Source organism: Staurois parvus, unplaced genomic scaffold (genome assembly GCF_062004578.1).
Source record: "Staurois parvus isolate SC_StPar_1 unplaced genomic scaffold, SC_StPar_1.0 ptg000250l, whole genome shotgun sequence".
Lineage (NCBI taxonomy): Eukaryota > Metazoa > Chordata > Amphibia > Anura > Ranidae > Staurois > Staurois parvus.
Genome location: NW_028318046.1, coordinates 671,229 through 687,177, shown reverse-complemented (window position 1 = coordinate 687,177; position 15,949 = coordinate 671,229). Strand labels below are relative to the sequence as shown.

At 44.7% G+C, this 15,949-nt stretch overlaps 1 protein-coding gene across 1 annotated transcript in view; it reads right to left on the bottom strand.

Moving 5' to 3' along the window:
- Window positions 1-293: 293 nt before the first annotated feature.
- ITPRIP (inositol 1,4,5-trisphosphate receptor interacting protein) overlaps window positions 294-15,949 on the bottom strand; it is a 29,034-nt gene continuing 13,378 nt past the window's right edge. Inside the window, exon 2 of the mRNA XM_089680827.1 lies at window positions 294-4,191. Within this exon, the coding sequence (XP_089536953.1) occupies window positions 2,559-4,184 (1,626 nt within the window). The 5' untranslated portion in view covers window positions 4,185-4,191 and the 3' untranslated portion in view covers window positions 294-2,558. The remainder of the gene's footprint in view (window positions 4,192-15,949) is intronic.

Here is a 15,949-nt window from a genome sequence, read left to right as displayed (position 1 = left end):
CAATATGTGAGCAGTAATGATGTGCAGTAACCTCTAACAACCAATCAGTGAGCGGTAATAATGTGCAGTAGTGCTTTATAAATAGCCCCTAAGATTGGTGGCACTCTCATCCTTTGTCTACTCTTTATTTATTATGAGAAAGAGGACCCACTGCATCACATGCATGACCGGCCTGATGACTTCTGAAAAAAGGTAAGTACAGAAAAATTGACTACGAGTGAATAGTAGAAAATTACATAAGCAGAGATTACCGTAAATCACTTGTTCTACAATAAAGTCTAAAATAAAGAAGGTAATGAAAAGGAAAGGTTTTATTTAAAATTCATGAACATGTTTATGAGGGAGAGACAGAAACCGGGGAAGGAAAAATATAATGTTCATCACTTACCGAGAGGATCGCTTTACCTGAACATCGATCTCTCTGATTCCCGCCCCATAGAGACATTGTGTACAAATATACCAGAATCTTTTGGGAGCAGGGGCGGACTGACCATTTGGAAACTCGGGCACTGCCTGAGGGCCCGGGGTCAGTAGGGGGCCCCATGAGATGCCCCTGGTGCCTTTTTCATAGGCTTTTTTGAGTTTGGGCAAGGACACAGGGGCCCCATGATCCCCTATTGCCCGGGGGCCCCATGAGTTGTCAGTCCGCCCCTGTTTGGGAGCATTAAGGCCTCACTCACACGACTGTGACTATATGCATTACAGGGTTGATTTACTAAAGGCAAATAGACTGTGGACTTTGCAAGTGCAGTTGCTCCAAAACTTCACTTTGCAAAGAATACCCAATCACATGCAAGGAAAATAAAAAAAACAAAACAGCATTTTTGCTTGCACATGATTGGATGATGGAAGTCAGCAGAGCCTCCTCTCATTTACTAAGCTGTGGAGCAACTGCGCCTGCAGCATGCTTTGCAAAGTGCACAGTCTATTTGCCTTTAGTAAATCAACTCCTATGCGAGCTTATAGGACATTTCTAAATGCAGGTAATGATGTCAATGGTCTTTTGTACATTGAACGTTTACTTGTGTTCAAGTGCATTCAGTCTAGCTGCAGTAATAAAAAAATTAAAATTGCACATCCAGGGGCAGATTAGATACTCGGAAGATGTGTAAATGCATGTAAAGCCCAACTCCAAGCAATTTTTTTTTTCCCATGCAGTGGAGCTGTGCCTGCACTACCCAGGTCAACTGCACATTTTTTTGTGGGGTTGAGCAGAAAGCTTATACTTACCCGATCCCTCAATCCTCTTGAAAATGGTGCTCCCCCACGGTCCAGCAGTGGACTGTTCCTGGTCTAGGGAATCTGCTCTGGGCATGATGACATCAGGAGCAGTCCACTACTCAAGACTACTGGAGTGCAGGAGTGCCGGACCTGTACTGCACTGGGAGGATCAGGTAAGTATATCTGCACTCTCCTCTCCCACAAAAAGAAAATGAGCAGATAACCCGTGCAATGCGGGTACAGCCCCACTGCATAGGAAAACTTCTTTTTTGAGTTGGGCTCTAAATACAGGAGAAAGTACACCCAGATATTCCTATGGACCTGGGCCACATGCTTGTCACTGATTATGACAAAGCTGTCTGTGTTCCTTTTTACTTGTTTAAGTGATATGAAATACCAAAGGAAGATTTTCTTTAAACAACCTAATCGCAAAACTGCAACACTGAAATATATCTGGGTAGTCTAAGTCAGTGGTTCTCAACTAGCAGGCGATGGCATGCTGCCTCCCTCCTACCAGGTCTCTAGCCAGCTGCAGATCCCCTAACCTATCAGAGGGACTCTCAGCAACTATAGTGCCCACCAACCTCCCACAGTGGACCGCAGTGCCCTTCAGCACTCAAAGTGCTCACCAACCCTCCCACAGTGCCCCCAGTCCCCTGCAGATCCTCCAGCCTCCCACAGTCCCTCCAGCAATGTCTCACACTTCCCCCCCCCCAACCCTCACACAGTTCCCCCCAGCCCTTGCATCACCCTCCAATCTCTCACCATGCCCCTGTAAAGTCCCCGTGCTCCTGGAGAGATTCCCAGCTCATCCTGAGACCCCCAACTCCCACAGTTTCCTTCAACCCCCTCCAGAAATCTCATCCCCTAGAGGGCCACAAAGCCTGCTACAGAGACCCCTAACGCCCTCTTCCTGTCTCACAGTGACACTCAGTCCCGGCTAGAGCGTTCCATAATTTGAAGACATATTCTGTATTCCCATACTTTCATTTAGAGAGAATAAACATTATTTTTACAGTTGGGAATGTTTAGGAAGAATATATTGGGCTCTGGTCTCAATAAGGCTGAGAACCCCTAGACTAAAACATTAAATTTCCTGAGTATTGGTAAATTGTTAGTCTTCATTATAACCAAAAGATGAATATTTTGTACAGCAGATGTAAGAACATATAAATAGCCCCTGCAATGATATTTCATAACACTAGTAAAACCAGAACATCTGTTCTTAATGGAATTGGCAGAGCTAAGTTGGCTTATCCAAATCCCAGATTTTTCTAGTCCAGCATTCAACTCCACAACATGTTTTGAAATTCTTACAAAATACACCATGAGTGTTGCTAATGGGAGTTTTTGTTGGACGGCCCTGTAGGAAGGTGAAAGCTGTATTCATTGATTACAACAGTTGCATTCTTCAACATCTCATAAAACATGGACAAGGTTTTTTGGTAAAGGTCTCTGTTTAGAACAAATGATCGGAAAAGATTAAGAGGTTCTGCTGTGCGGAAGTGTGCCGGGAGACTGACTGTCTCTGGAAGTTTGGAGTTTCCAATCATAAAGTGGTGGAGTCTCTTCTCCAGCAGACATTTCTCCAGGCTCTTAAACATGTCCCGTAATCGGTCTTCTAGCATGATGTTACTCCAGTCATAATATGACTGTTTCAGTAGAAGATGCAAGAGGACTGTCTTTAGGTGGTAACTTGTCAGGCCGCTTGGGCCAGTTATGTGACATTGCTTGGAATGTAGAAAAGTCATAATTTGTAGGCAACTGAGGTGGCATGAATTTCCTGGGAGATGTTTGGCAATATCCTTGAGAAACCTCCTCTCGTAAACGGCAAAAGACAAGTTCCAGTGAACGCCGGAGACCAAGTTGGTTGCTCGGTCCATGCTGGGGAACTGTGAAATAAAATACAGATCAGAGTCTTCATACTGAATCACTGGGCTGATGTTGAAGCTGATAACTTTTCCTGATTTGAATTTGACTCTCAAAGCTCCTGGATAATCTAAGTGGTTGAAAGTGAGTTCAAACTCATACTTGTGTGATATCCTGCCCCAGGCTTTTGTTATGGCTGTTTGGAACCATTTCATGACCTGGTCTGTGTCTAGATAGTTGGATTCCTTTGAACATAATAAATTGACATCCTTGGTGACCTTCTTCTTGATGCTCGGGCTGTGAAGAAGACAAAGCATGTCTTCCCCAAGTTTCTTCCTGTCGCAGACACAACCTGATGAATCTTCAGGTCCACAAACAAGAATTGTTCCATAGCTTTGTTGGTTGGGAGCAATGGATTTGCTAGTAATCCATGGTTGGCCGCGGAAATAGTAGGGTTCTGGAGGAGCAAATGGTACCAGCAGGTCACATATCAGTGGTTTATTGACTCTCCAGTTTTCGTACATACTTCCCACACAGATGCTGTCCTCAACTTCCATGTCTGCATCACGGTTACAAACACTTCTTAGTGCTTCTAGCAAATCATCTGCAAAGCCCTCAACGAACTCCTTGGTCCGAGCCGCGTCATGGGTTGTTGTTCGAATATACTGGTCATGAAAAATAGCCAACATTGTCTTGCTTGGAAAAGGGACACCATGGCAGCTGCTTCCATTGAACACAAGGTCATCCTCCTCTTTGCTTTGCTCCTGTGAACTGTTATCTAGGAAATCTTGCCTCCACACTTCGATCATCAGGAAGATAATCATTGACATTACACTCCAGAAATCCCATAATGACTCATGTTCGGTGGGCTTGCTCTCGGTTTCAGTGTTGTCTTCTGGGGATGGCTCTCGGTGAGATAAAAGCTGCTCAAGTTCCAGCTGCTGGAGCTTCAGGTTCTCTTCTCTTTCCTTCAGTTTTTGGGCAATGAGGTCATCGGTGGCAGGAACAGCAGAATCGTTACTGGGGAAAAGAAGCGGGTGATTGACAATGGCCGTGATGACCACAAGGCACACCTTAAAAATCCCAGCTTGCATTTTGTTTCTGAAAGATAAAAGAGAAAAGCGCAATTAAAATGATTATGTTTGTATGCCTGCAAACGAGAGTTTTACCAACCTGGCTTGGAAAGATTTTTAGATAGTTGTTAGTTTTATATTGTATTTTATTTTTCACTTTTACAACTACAGATAAGTCTGGTGAAACAGCACAAGAGATCAAAAATAATCTGAACCTCTCTCACTATTCTGATTGCATTTATATATTTTATATAATGAACTCATGTGAAGGCTTTGGGTATATCTAAAGCCAAACATTTGTTTTTTGATAGTGTGAGGATTGGTTAGAATCACTATTGGGTTTTTATTACTGTTTGCGCCCTTTTTAGGGAGGTTCATCTTTCTCTTTTTGTCTTGGTGACTACTATCACCAGACATTGAAGGTGAGGAAAAATCCTCCATTTTTGGGTGTCAGCAGAAGAAGATTAAAGGGGAATTCTTCCAATTAAAAATAAAACATCCACCAGGGGTTTAAACCACTCCCTACTTGAACCAAAATTAAAACAAATGTAGATATATTTTATATGCTCATTTCGAATAAACATCATCTAGCTTCTCCAGGACCGCCATGGGATCCTCAGAAATCAAATACATGCATTGGGCCCAGCCATAAAGAACTGTGTTCATCCCAGGTGCCAAGACATTTAGGACAAAGCAACAGGTTGCTTCAGTTCTCCCCCTCAGCATATACTTACCTCTCCTTTTCTCTCCTGATGCTCCATTCAGCATAAGCCAAGCCCCTATTTGTGAGAGCCAGCTGTCATGGACACACCGCATGTGGATACAACATCATGTTGGTCTAGGTCAGTGTTTCTCAGCCAGGGTTTTGTGGAACTGTAGGGTTTCTCTAGAGCACATGTTTCAAACACATGGCTCACAGGTCAAATCTGGCCCATTAGGACATTTCATGTGGCACCTATCCTGCAGCTGTGGCCTCCCCCTTGTTCCTGCCCCCACCTTGTCTCAGCAGTTGGCAGCAGAAAGGAGGACAGAACTCCTTCACCAGATCCTGTGCTTCTCTGTAAAGCCGCAATGGGCTTGTCTCTGTCCCTTCCCTGTTTCAGCAGTCAGCAGAATACTGGAGGACTGAACTCCTCCTACAGATCCTGTGCCTCTCTGTGCAGCCGCAGCACCCCCTCATCTCCACCTCCCCTAGTCTCACCATTCAGCAGAATCCAGTAGCTGACTGCAGCCCTCCTCTGGTCCTCTTCCAGACCCTGCACTTTTGCTTTCCGGTCCCACCCCCAGCTTCTTCCCGGAATCAGCACAAGGTAAGAGGGGTGTGCTGTGAAGTAAGGGAGGGTAGGGGACTCTTGATTCTGATGGTGGGGGGCGGCTCTTGACATCTGAAGTAAAGGGGAGGTGCTCTGGACATATATTCTTACAAATACAACCGGCCCTTTGAGGGCAACCATATCGCTGATGTGAAATTGAGTTTGACACCTGTGCTCTAGAGGTTGCTAGGGGTTCCTTGAGCAAAGAGCAATTTTTGCCTCTCCGATATCTGACCACTTACACCAATGGTGTTTCTAGTCATCTCTAAGGAGGCCATTCTTCACACTGACCACCAATGTAAGAAGCATTTCTCCTACTGACCACCACATTAATGTACCGTGAGCTGTAAATATAATAATTATTGAATGGGTTGCCTGAGACCTTCACCTGAAAGTAATTTCAAGGTTCCTACATATTTAAAAAAATGTTGAGAAAGACTGGTTCACAGTACTATTACAATAAACTGCACTAATGCAAGGCCACCCACTGCTGCCTCCAGAGAAGATGAGGAAGGATCACCAGGCCAGCCAGAAGACTCTTGGGCTTCCAGGTTTCCTGCCTCCACCCCTTGAAGGTCCTCTGCCCCATTTATATTTCTTTGAATTTGTACATATGTCTTTTTTTATGGGTTTTTGGTCTTGTCATGTGCCGTCATTGGTTCTTCTTCTGTCTTGGGACGTGGGCAGGTCCTAAATGCTGCAGATCAGCGGCATTCCCCTGCAAACCATGTGTGGCCTGATAATGATTCCCCAGGCAGCTGGACCTTGTTGCCGGTTGTCATTCAACCCGGATGAGGGTAGACATCTGAGTAGTGAGTCTGCAGGGGACAACTCCAGAAAGGAGTGGAGTAGTGCATCAAGATCTGCTTTTGTATTATAACAAGGATAGAGCTATTTATTTTTTATACTTTTTTTTCGGATTTTTTTATATTTATATATTTTTTTAAATTTATAAGTGGAGTTGGACTTTAATCTTGTCTCCTGTCTCAGCAGCCTCAGGAAACCACTCTACACCCAGCGCTTCCTAAATGTCGGCTGTACACAAAACAACAAGTTCATGCCGTGTCTCCAGGAAGGGTGAGGCCTCGGCTCCTGCACCTGACACACAGAGAGGGGAGGGTGGCGGTAAGAAGACACGGATGAATGATATCTTTCCTGGCAGAGCTTAAATTTTTTTTCATATGCATGACAGCAATTGTTACCATTCAGACTGTCATTCTGTGCAACCATAGCTTAAAGGGAAACCATAATGGTTTCAAGTCAATTTTCTTTTTTGGTGATACATTTTTAAACTTTTTGCTTGCAGGCTGGGCTTCATTTTAGTTTTTTAAAACAGACCATCACCAGAAACAAACTTTAATTTTGTCCTGTCCCTTCCCCTTACTCTCACATTTTCATGTTTATTAATATATTCGTTTTGTGATGAATTGATTTTTTGTGCTGCAAAGCTGTATTTCTATCCTAGGTAAGAACGATGTTAGTGTCCCCTGCCCCCTCCTGAATTCTGAGCGTGCTCCGATGTGCTGCAGCGCTTTGGGTCCTGACAAAGCACTGTGGCAGATCTACACATGCGCGGCTTTCCCACACATCCGAGGCTTTCCCACACTTTAAAGCTTTCAAATACATGCACAAAAGATTGCTATTATAGACGTTCCAAAACCTTTCGTATTTTCTAATGTGTGGGAAATCCCCTGGATGTACACAGATGTGCTGAAGGACTCTGCAGGGACCTGAAGGCCAGGCAGATTTCTCCAACACATCTGCGCATGCGCCATAATAATGAAAGTGGTGGTGCTGGAATAGACAGAATTCCACAAAAGAGGGCTGAAGTTCCTCTATAAAGAGGATCTTAAACATTGCCCCCAGGCCCGGTGCTTCCACTAGGCAAACTAGGCGGCCACCTAGGGCACATTGCCACCTAGGAGCGCCCTAGGGGAGCCTAGGCACAGCACAGCACAGGCTGGCACTCTGTGTGGGAAGCATGGTCATGAATGATCCTTCAGCTGAGGGGAGGAAGAAAGGACAGAGGAAGATGCCGAGTGTCTGGGGCCAGTGCAGCAGCTGAGCTGCAGCTCCTGCCAGTGTTCCTCTCAGATTCAGTCCCATGCTGCAAGCCACCTGGTGGCTGCTGATCACTGTGGAGTTCCAGCCCCTCTCTTTCCATTCATCAGTGGAGGTGGAGCTGCGCCTACAGAGGAAGGTAATGTCCGACTGATGTCTCGTGTCTGTGTGAGTGTGACCCAGCCGGCCGGCCAGCCATCCATCACATGTGCAAAGTGTCAGTGAGTGCTGACATCATCACGATCTCACAGCCTGCTCTTCTAGTGCCTGCTGGGCCTGCTGATCTGTGTCGGTGTTGGAAGTGGTGTGTTGTGTCAGATCTGTCACTTTGTGCGATCACTCAGTTCAGGTGTTCTATGTGTGTGTGTGTGGGCTGGTCTGCCTGCTGTCACTGCATTTTATCTCCCCCCATTGCCTGGGGAATTGCAGCCTGGGATCTATCAGTGTGGATCCATCATCCTCCACTCACTGCAACTGTCACCCTGCCACTGCCAGCCACAGATACAGTCCGTTCATGACACAAATTTTGTCTTTAATGTTGGTGCTGGTGGCATCTTATGGCACTTCTTTTTGCAAATTAAAAGAAATTTAGCAGTTTCATGTTTTGTTGATTGAATACTTTCTACTGTTTTTAACAATTTGTATTTTTTTTGGGGGGGGTGCGCAAGTAGCTGGTCTTTCCTAGGGTGCAAAATAGTCTAGCACCGGCCGTGATTACCACCCATTTTTTTTTAACCCCTGCTTACTGGGGGTTGTCTTCTGCACAATCTAGATTTCTTTTTTTTCCCTCTCTTTTGTTGTTTGACGTGCGTCGCCCTTCCATGTGCTCCTTGCTGTGAAGGCCAGTTATAGGCTGGGGCAGCGGCCATTTTTTGTACTGTTGAATTGTTGGTCGAGGGGAGCACTGGACACCTTAGCTGCAATTGTGCTACATTCTGGGTGTCAAGTGTGCTCCTGTACCTTTAAGGAGGGGTCGGCTCCCTCAGGTCCATCTGCCCTTGGTCTATCAATTAAATACATGTGCCTCTACTATGGGGGCTCTCAAAAATTTGTAGAGTTAGGAACTACAGAATATCGGGGTGCCGTGACGAGGCTCTGTAGCTTACATATGTATTTGCAAAAGTGTGCTAACTAAACCCCTGTTTTTAACGCATATTATTAGACAGGTTATTTCGGTTTGTTTGCAGGTTGGTTGGCAAGTGGAGCTGGGAATTTTTCTCTTTTGTCGTTTTTTACATGCATCGCCCCTCCTTGTGCTCCTTGCTGTGAAGGCCAGTTATAGACTGGGGCAGCGGCCATTTTTTGTACAATTCAGATACTTACCTGCCTAGCAGATCCACCATTGTCCTACTGAGATCGTTTTCTGTTTTGCCATCGCTCGGTCCCGCGCCGCCGTGTTTTTCGGTGATGTCATTGGTAGGTGCCGGATTTTCTGAGTTCAGCTGGGGGGCCGATGACATGCCAATAGGCCCTCCCCCCACCTCTGACAATGACAATTCCACCTGGGATATGTGATGTGCATATCCCAGGAGGCAAAGGGCGCACAGTGCATGTCATTCGCCTAGGCAAATGATGTGCACCGGGGAAGGGGTGGCGGCCCAAACAAAAAATTAAAAAAAATTAAATAAATACACAGCATTATTTTATGAGAGGAGGGGTGTATAGGAGTGAAGATTGCCTCAAGGGTAAACATACACTTTAACTAGACACAGAGCTTAACACATAAATATAGAAGAGTGACATCGGAAAAAAAGACCAAGCACTCCATTGAGTCCTTCCTTTCCTTTTCCTTTTTTGAATCCACTTACTGTTGACTGACTGACATCTACTAGAATTCTCCACCAAGCATCACCTACTCTTCCAGCATCATCATACTTTCTAAGGTTTGTTTGGAACTTTCCTCCTACTATTCTGAAGTCAAACATTAATGGTGCCTTACTCAAGGACTCCAAGATTGAGCACTAACTCCTGTAGTTCCTTTCGCTGTTGCTGCACTCCTGAGAATTTGGGGACTTCCTGCTCCTACTGATACATCCTCCGCAATATAACATAAATGACTGGTACAGCAGGATGGAGTGGGACTCTCTATAACAGCCTTTCCTAACTTTTTTTTACTTGAAGAAACCCTTAAACTACATTTCAAGGCTCAAGGAACCTTGCTAATGATTGCTATATCTAAAACTCACAGTACATTAGTGTGATGGTCAGTGGGGAGAAAGATCTTTACGATGGTGGTCGTTGGAAAGAATTTTACCCCCTTACCAATAGCTAAAATGATCAGTGATGTCAGTGGGAACCTGTCTGAAAGGCAGAGATTGCTCATTGCTGAAGGAACCCCTAGCAACCTCTGGAGGAACCCTAGAGTTCCATGGAACCAGGGGCGGACTGATAACTCATGGGGCCACCGGGAAATAGGGGATTATGGGGCCCCTGTGTTCTTGCCCACACTCAAAAAAGCCTATAAAAAGATACCAGGGGCATTTCATGGGGCCCCCTACTGACCCCGGGCCCTTGGTCAGTCCGCCCCTGCATGGAACCCTGGTTAGGAAGCCCTGCTCTAAATGATTACAGCAGCTGTGCAGGATGGAGATGCTCCATGTACTGGAGAACCCAAAAACTTTCTGGACACAGTGGTTTAGTGGTTAACATCTCTGCCTTGCAGCACTAAGATCTTCGGTTCAGATCCTGGCTAAGTTACTGTCTTAATGGAGTTTGCATGTCCTCCCTGTGCTTGCTAGTGTTTTCTCCAACACTCCAAAGACTTGCTGGTAGGTTAATTGTCTCCTGTCTAAACTAGCCCTGGTATATGTGTGCATAAGAGATAGGGAGCTTAAATCAGCCTTTCTCAACCAGGGTTCCTCTAAAGGTTGCTAGGGGTTCCTTGACAAATGAGCAATTTCTGCCTCTTAGATGAGTTCCCACTGACACCATTGATCTTTTTAGCTATTTGTAAGAGGAAGTTTCTTCCCAATGACCACAAGTGTAAGGAGTATTCTTCCAACTGGCAATCACACTACTGTAGCCTGAGCTGTAGATATAGTAAATATTACAAGGGTTCCCTGAGGCCAGAAAGTTATTTGAAGGGTTCCATTGTGCAGCACTAAGATCTTCTGTTCAGATTGTGGCTAGGTTACTATCTTATTGGAGTTTGCATGTTCTCCCTGTGCTTGCTAGGGATTTCTCCAACACTCCAAAGACTTGCTGGTGGGTTAATTGTCTTCTGTCTAAACTAGCCCTGGTATATGTGTGCATAGGAGATAGCTTAGATCATTAAGGGAGCTTAGATCAGCCTTTCTCAACCAGGGTTCCTCTAAAGGTTGCTAGCCCTGGTATATAGCCCTGGTATATGTGTGCATAGGAGATAGGCGAGCTTAGATCATTAAGGGAGCTTAGATCAGCCTTTCTCAACCAGAGTTCCTCTAAAGGTTGCTAGGGGTTCCTTGAGCAATGAGCAATTTCTGCCTCTTAGATGAATTCCCACTGACACCATTGATCATTTTAGCTATTTTTAAGAGAGAGGTTCTTCCCAATGACCACAAGTGTAAGGAGCATTCTTCCAACTGACCATCACACTACTGTACCCTACGCTGTATATATAGTAATTATTACAAGGGTTTCCTGAGGCTGGAAAATTATTTTGAGGGTTCCTCTGTGCAGCACTAAGATCTTCAGTTCAGATCCTGGCTAGGTTACTATCTTAATGGAGTTTCCATGTCCTCCCTGTGCTTGCTAGGGTTTTCTCCAACACTCCAAAGACTTGCTGGTAGGTTAATTGTCTCCTGTCTAAACTAGCCCTGGTATATGTGTGCATAGGAGATAGGGAGCTTAGATCATTAAGGGAGCTTAGATCAGCTTTTCACAACCAGGGTTCCTCTAAAGGTTGCTAGCCCTGGTATATGTGTGCATAGGAAATAGGGAGTTTAGATCAGCCTTTCTCAACCAGGGTTCCTCTAAAAGTTGCTAGGGGTTCCTTGAGCAATGAGCAATTTCTGCCTCTTAGATGACTTCCCATTGACACCATTGATCTTTTTAGCTATTTGTAAGAGGGGGGTTCTTCCCAATGACCACAAGTGTAAGGAGCATTCTTCCAACTGACAGCCACACTACTGTACCCTGAGCTGTAGATATAGTAATTATTACAAGGGTTCCCTGAGGCCAGAAAGTTATTTTAAGGGTTCCTCTGTGTCAAAAAGGTTGAGAAAAGCTGCCTTAGATTGTAAGTTCCTTGAGGGAGGGGAGTGATGTAAATATACAGTACAATCTGTAAATTGTTATATAAATTGAAAGCAGTGTCTTCAATGAGATGGACAAAGGTCGGCTTCCACAGTGCAGGGCTGTTGTAGGCCACATGACTTAATGTCAGGATTGATTACATGACCTAGACCCAGAATGCCAAGGAGTCATAAAACGATCATACATTTTGGTCGCTGGCATCTAGCAAATGCAAAAACATACAGGAGTTTGGTTTCATGGCGGTATCCATTTAAAGTACCAGGCATAAAGCTGAACTCCAAGCAAACAGCTAAATACATAAAAGGTATGCAGCTAAACTATTTGCATGTCTCTCCATTCAGTTCTGAGATTTTCACAACTCTACCACAGAATGTAGCTCTGTCTGGCAGGGCAGGAGACCTCTGCTGCTGTTCAGTAACACTTACAGGTCTTGTTCCTCCCCCAGCCTGTGACTGGGCAGTGAAAGGAGAAGCAGCACAGTGATGAGCTCATCTCTTTGCTCTCTCCTACTATGAGCAGGCTCCTTGCACAGCGACACAGAAGACAGGCTCCTTGCGCTGCTTCTCCCTTCACCTTGTCTGAGCTCTGACTGCACAGGCCTGCAAGAGGCTGATACTAATTCAAATTCAGGAACTTACACGGTTGCATTTAAAAAATACAATTAATAATAATAATGGTATTAATGATTGCAGAGCTGCATTCGTGTGTGCCTTTGATGTTATTATTATTCAGGATTTATAGAGCACCTACAGACAGTAGCCAGAGGCAGGGGCGGACTGACAACTCATGGGGCCCCTGTGTCCTTATCCAAACCTAAAAAAACCTATGAAAAAGGTACCAGGGGCATCTCATGGGGCCCCCTACTGACCCCGGGCCCTCGGGCAGTGCCGGAGTTTCCAAATGGTCAGTCCGCCCCTGGCCAGAGGGGTCAAATTGTGGTCAGGGCTTAGAGACTCTGCAGGCCAGCCCTAAAATTTCCCTCTGCTCCGAGGCTTTCAGCAGAGGGCCTTGGAGGCAGTGGGTGGATCTTAGGAGTGGCTGCTTGCAATCTTGAGGGAACTCAGCCAATCCCCAACAGAAGGCTTGGCAAAGGGTTGGGACTCCCTTAAAAGTGCTAGGCAGCATGAGTGGATAGCAGGAGTGTGAGAGAGGAAGAGGTGAGGCCGTGAAGAAGGAGGATGCCAGGAGGTCTAGTGGGATGAGGCCTGCCTGCTACCATGGAGCTGGAGAGGAAGAAAACTCAGTACTCACTGGCCCCCTGAGTGAGGACCATCTGTATGGCAGGATAGGAGCGGCCCAGCTGATAGGCCTGGTAGCAGCAGCCAACCTGCAAGGGGTACAGGAGAGGATCTGAGTGAGAATACCTGCACCCCCTGAGTGAATAAGGGAAGGAGCACCCTGGTGGGAAACCGCATTAACCCCCTACTAGTGACTGTTCACCTCATTTAAAGGACAGGAGCCAGATCCCCTGCTCAGGATAAGTCCTCAGATTGCTGGGTGAAGAGGAGTATTTCATCTAGGGTCTGGGGTGGTAAAACTAGGAGACACTGGCTAGCTCTCCAACAGAGACTGTGTTGCTGAAGAGAAGCTTGTGAATAGTTCCAGGAAGTTTGTCCTCAGTTATCGGTTCCCTTGGGCATCCTATACCCCCCTTACCCTATCCCAGTTCTAAATCCCTTCAATAAACTACAAAACAAAAGCTCAAGGACTGATTTTCTGACTCCAGATGCAAGCTTGTGTAGAGAATGCAGATTGACTGTGCTGTGCAGGACTATAGGGGGACCCAAATTCATCAGCAATCCCTAAGGGGGTAGTGCTACATAGATAAATACATTTCACTACTGCAGTATCTGATAGACATAAGAGGGAAGTATGTTATTAAAAAGTATCCACCCATAACTAATATACCAGTTTAGGAGGACTGCCCCTTTAGGAAGGACAGGCAATCCTGCCGGCACTGTCCTGAGTCTCCAGCTGAGCTCCCTATTTCTTTTAATGTTCAATCTTACCTCCACCACGCTCGCTCCTCTGCAGAAAATCCACATTTGACATTCCGACTTCTCCTCAATGCAGAGCAATTATCAGGGTGGAGCCCTGTCACCTCCACCCAGATCCAAACATAATGTTCAGCCGATTTGGATCTGGTACATCCAGCTGAACACACCTTCCCAACCCCAGCCTGTGCTCTGCTGGAGAAAGTCATTTCTACTTTGCAGAAACAATGTCACTGTCCATTTATAGCATGAAGTGATCCTATACATTTTTTTCTATACTTATTTAAATGCATATACTGATAGGAACATTTTTATTATGTATTGGGGGGGGGGATGAAAGGGTTTTGATCCCCCCCCCCCAAAAAAAAATATATATATATAAATTATTTTTTATGTAATTATTCTGATTTTTTTTGCTATTCTATATTTATATGTGAATATCTATATTTATTTAATTTATTTGGTATTTAATATTTTGAATTAATATTTATATGTATTTATTTAAATGTTTATTTCACAATATTTTTATGATTGCATTACTGAGTGATGCAATCATTTGTTTCTGTATTCTCATGAGTAAATTGTATATACAAGCTTTTATTTTTATTATGTTTTATATGTACTTTGTAGCCCCGATGAAGGGTTGTTTGACCCACAAAATATATATCTTTTAATTTCTATGTTTTTATGGGGTTTTTTTTTTTGCTATTTTATATTCGTATTTGAATATTTAGACGTATTTATTTAAATATTTATTTCTGATACATTTTTATGAGTTATTGAGTGATGCAACCATTAGTTTCTATATTCATATATTTAAATGCAGATGAAAGTTTTTTGTTCAATATTTATTATATTTTATATTTATTTTGTAGCCTTGAGGAAGGGGGGGGGGGTTGAACCACAAAATGTATTGGCAGTTTTATATTTTCAATTAAAAGCGTCTTGCGCTCTCTCAACTTTTGCCCTCCATTCTACACTTTGGTGGTTTCACTCTATGTCATTGTGATAGTTCACAGCTTTCGGACCACCACTCTTTTTTTGTCAGTTCCCGTTTTAGTCTTTACCAGCATCAAAGTTGAGCTCCTTAAAGTAGAGCGCCACCCAAAATGTTTGCTCCCTCCCCCTTACAGGTTTTTTTTTTTTTTTGGGGGGGGGGGTGAGTTTTTATTGTTACCCACTCCCATTTCCATAATCCTCACCTAGGCAAGGATGGGGGCCCCTTCCTCTCCTGCAGCCTCCTGGGACATGTCACATATACCAGGAGGCTGCAGGACCATTCACAAGGTGCCTTACAGGCTCACCCATGCATAGTGGGGAGCCGGCTTTCTTTCCTTAGGAAGCTACAGCCAGCCCCCGTTTCCAAGATGGTGGCACCAGGGACCCATAGCAGTAAGAAGAACCGGCTGCCGGAAGACACCACTGGACTCCAGGCACTCGTAAGTAGCTGATTTTTAAAAGATTTTTAATTGTATCTTCTGACTTTTAAAAAAAGAAAAAGCAAACTGAAGTTCCTCCTTAAAGGGGATTTCCAACTCTCATCTATGCCATGTGGAGCCTGATCTACTTGTATCTGTTTAAAGTCCGACTCCAAAACCAACCTTTTGTCTATCAGATACAGCCAAGCCACCCTTTTTTTATTTTCAGTCTTAGTAGAGTAGAGATGGGTCAGGTTTTCAGTTTTTTATTGCTTACTATGTCCTTGTTACACTTCCTGTGTGGTCAATGAGACAGTAAGCGAGGGGAAATGAGTCACAGAACCAGAGAGTCTAACTTTTTCCTACTTTACAACTTTACTGAAAACGAAAAGAGATTTGGTTGGGCTGGGCTTTAAACCCAACTTTGGGCTATTTTTTGTTGTCCCTAGCTGGCTTAAAAGTTCTCAACCTGGAGCTGTCCTCTGCAATACTTCATTTTTGCCACCGGATGTCCTCAGTCTTCCAGGTTTATTGATGGTGGAAGGAAGACTGAGGACATCTGGTGAGTACGGATAATCTCGGATATGATTGGATCCTAGTAAGAACTGACCTGAACATGTCTGCCAGGAAGCTGTCACTTGTATAGGGCCAATCATCCGTGGGTGGGGTATTGCTTGCCCTGCATATACAAGGGTGTATTCATGCAGCCTGGGAATGCCTTGGCCCAGTACAGGTGACAGCTTCTTGGCAGGCTTGTGCAAGTGGGT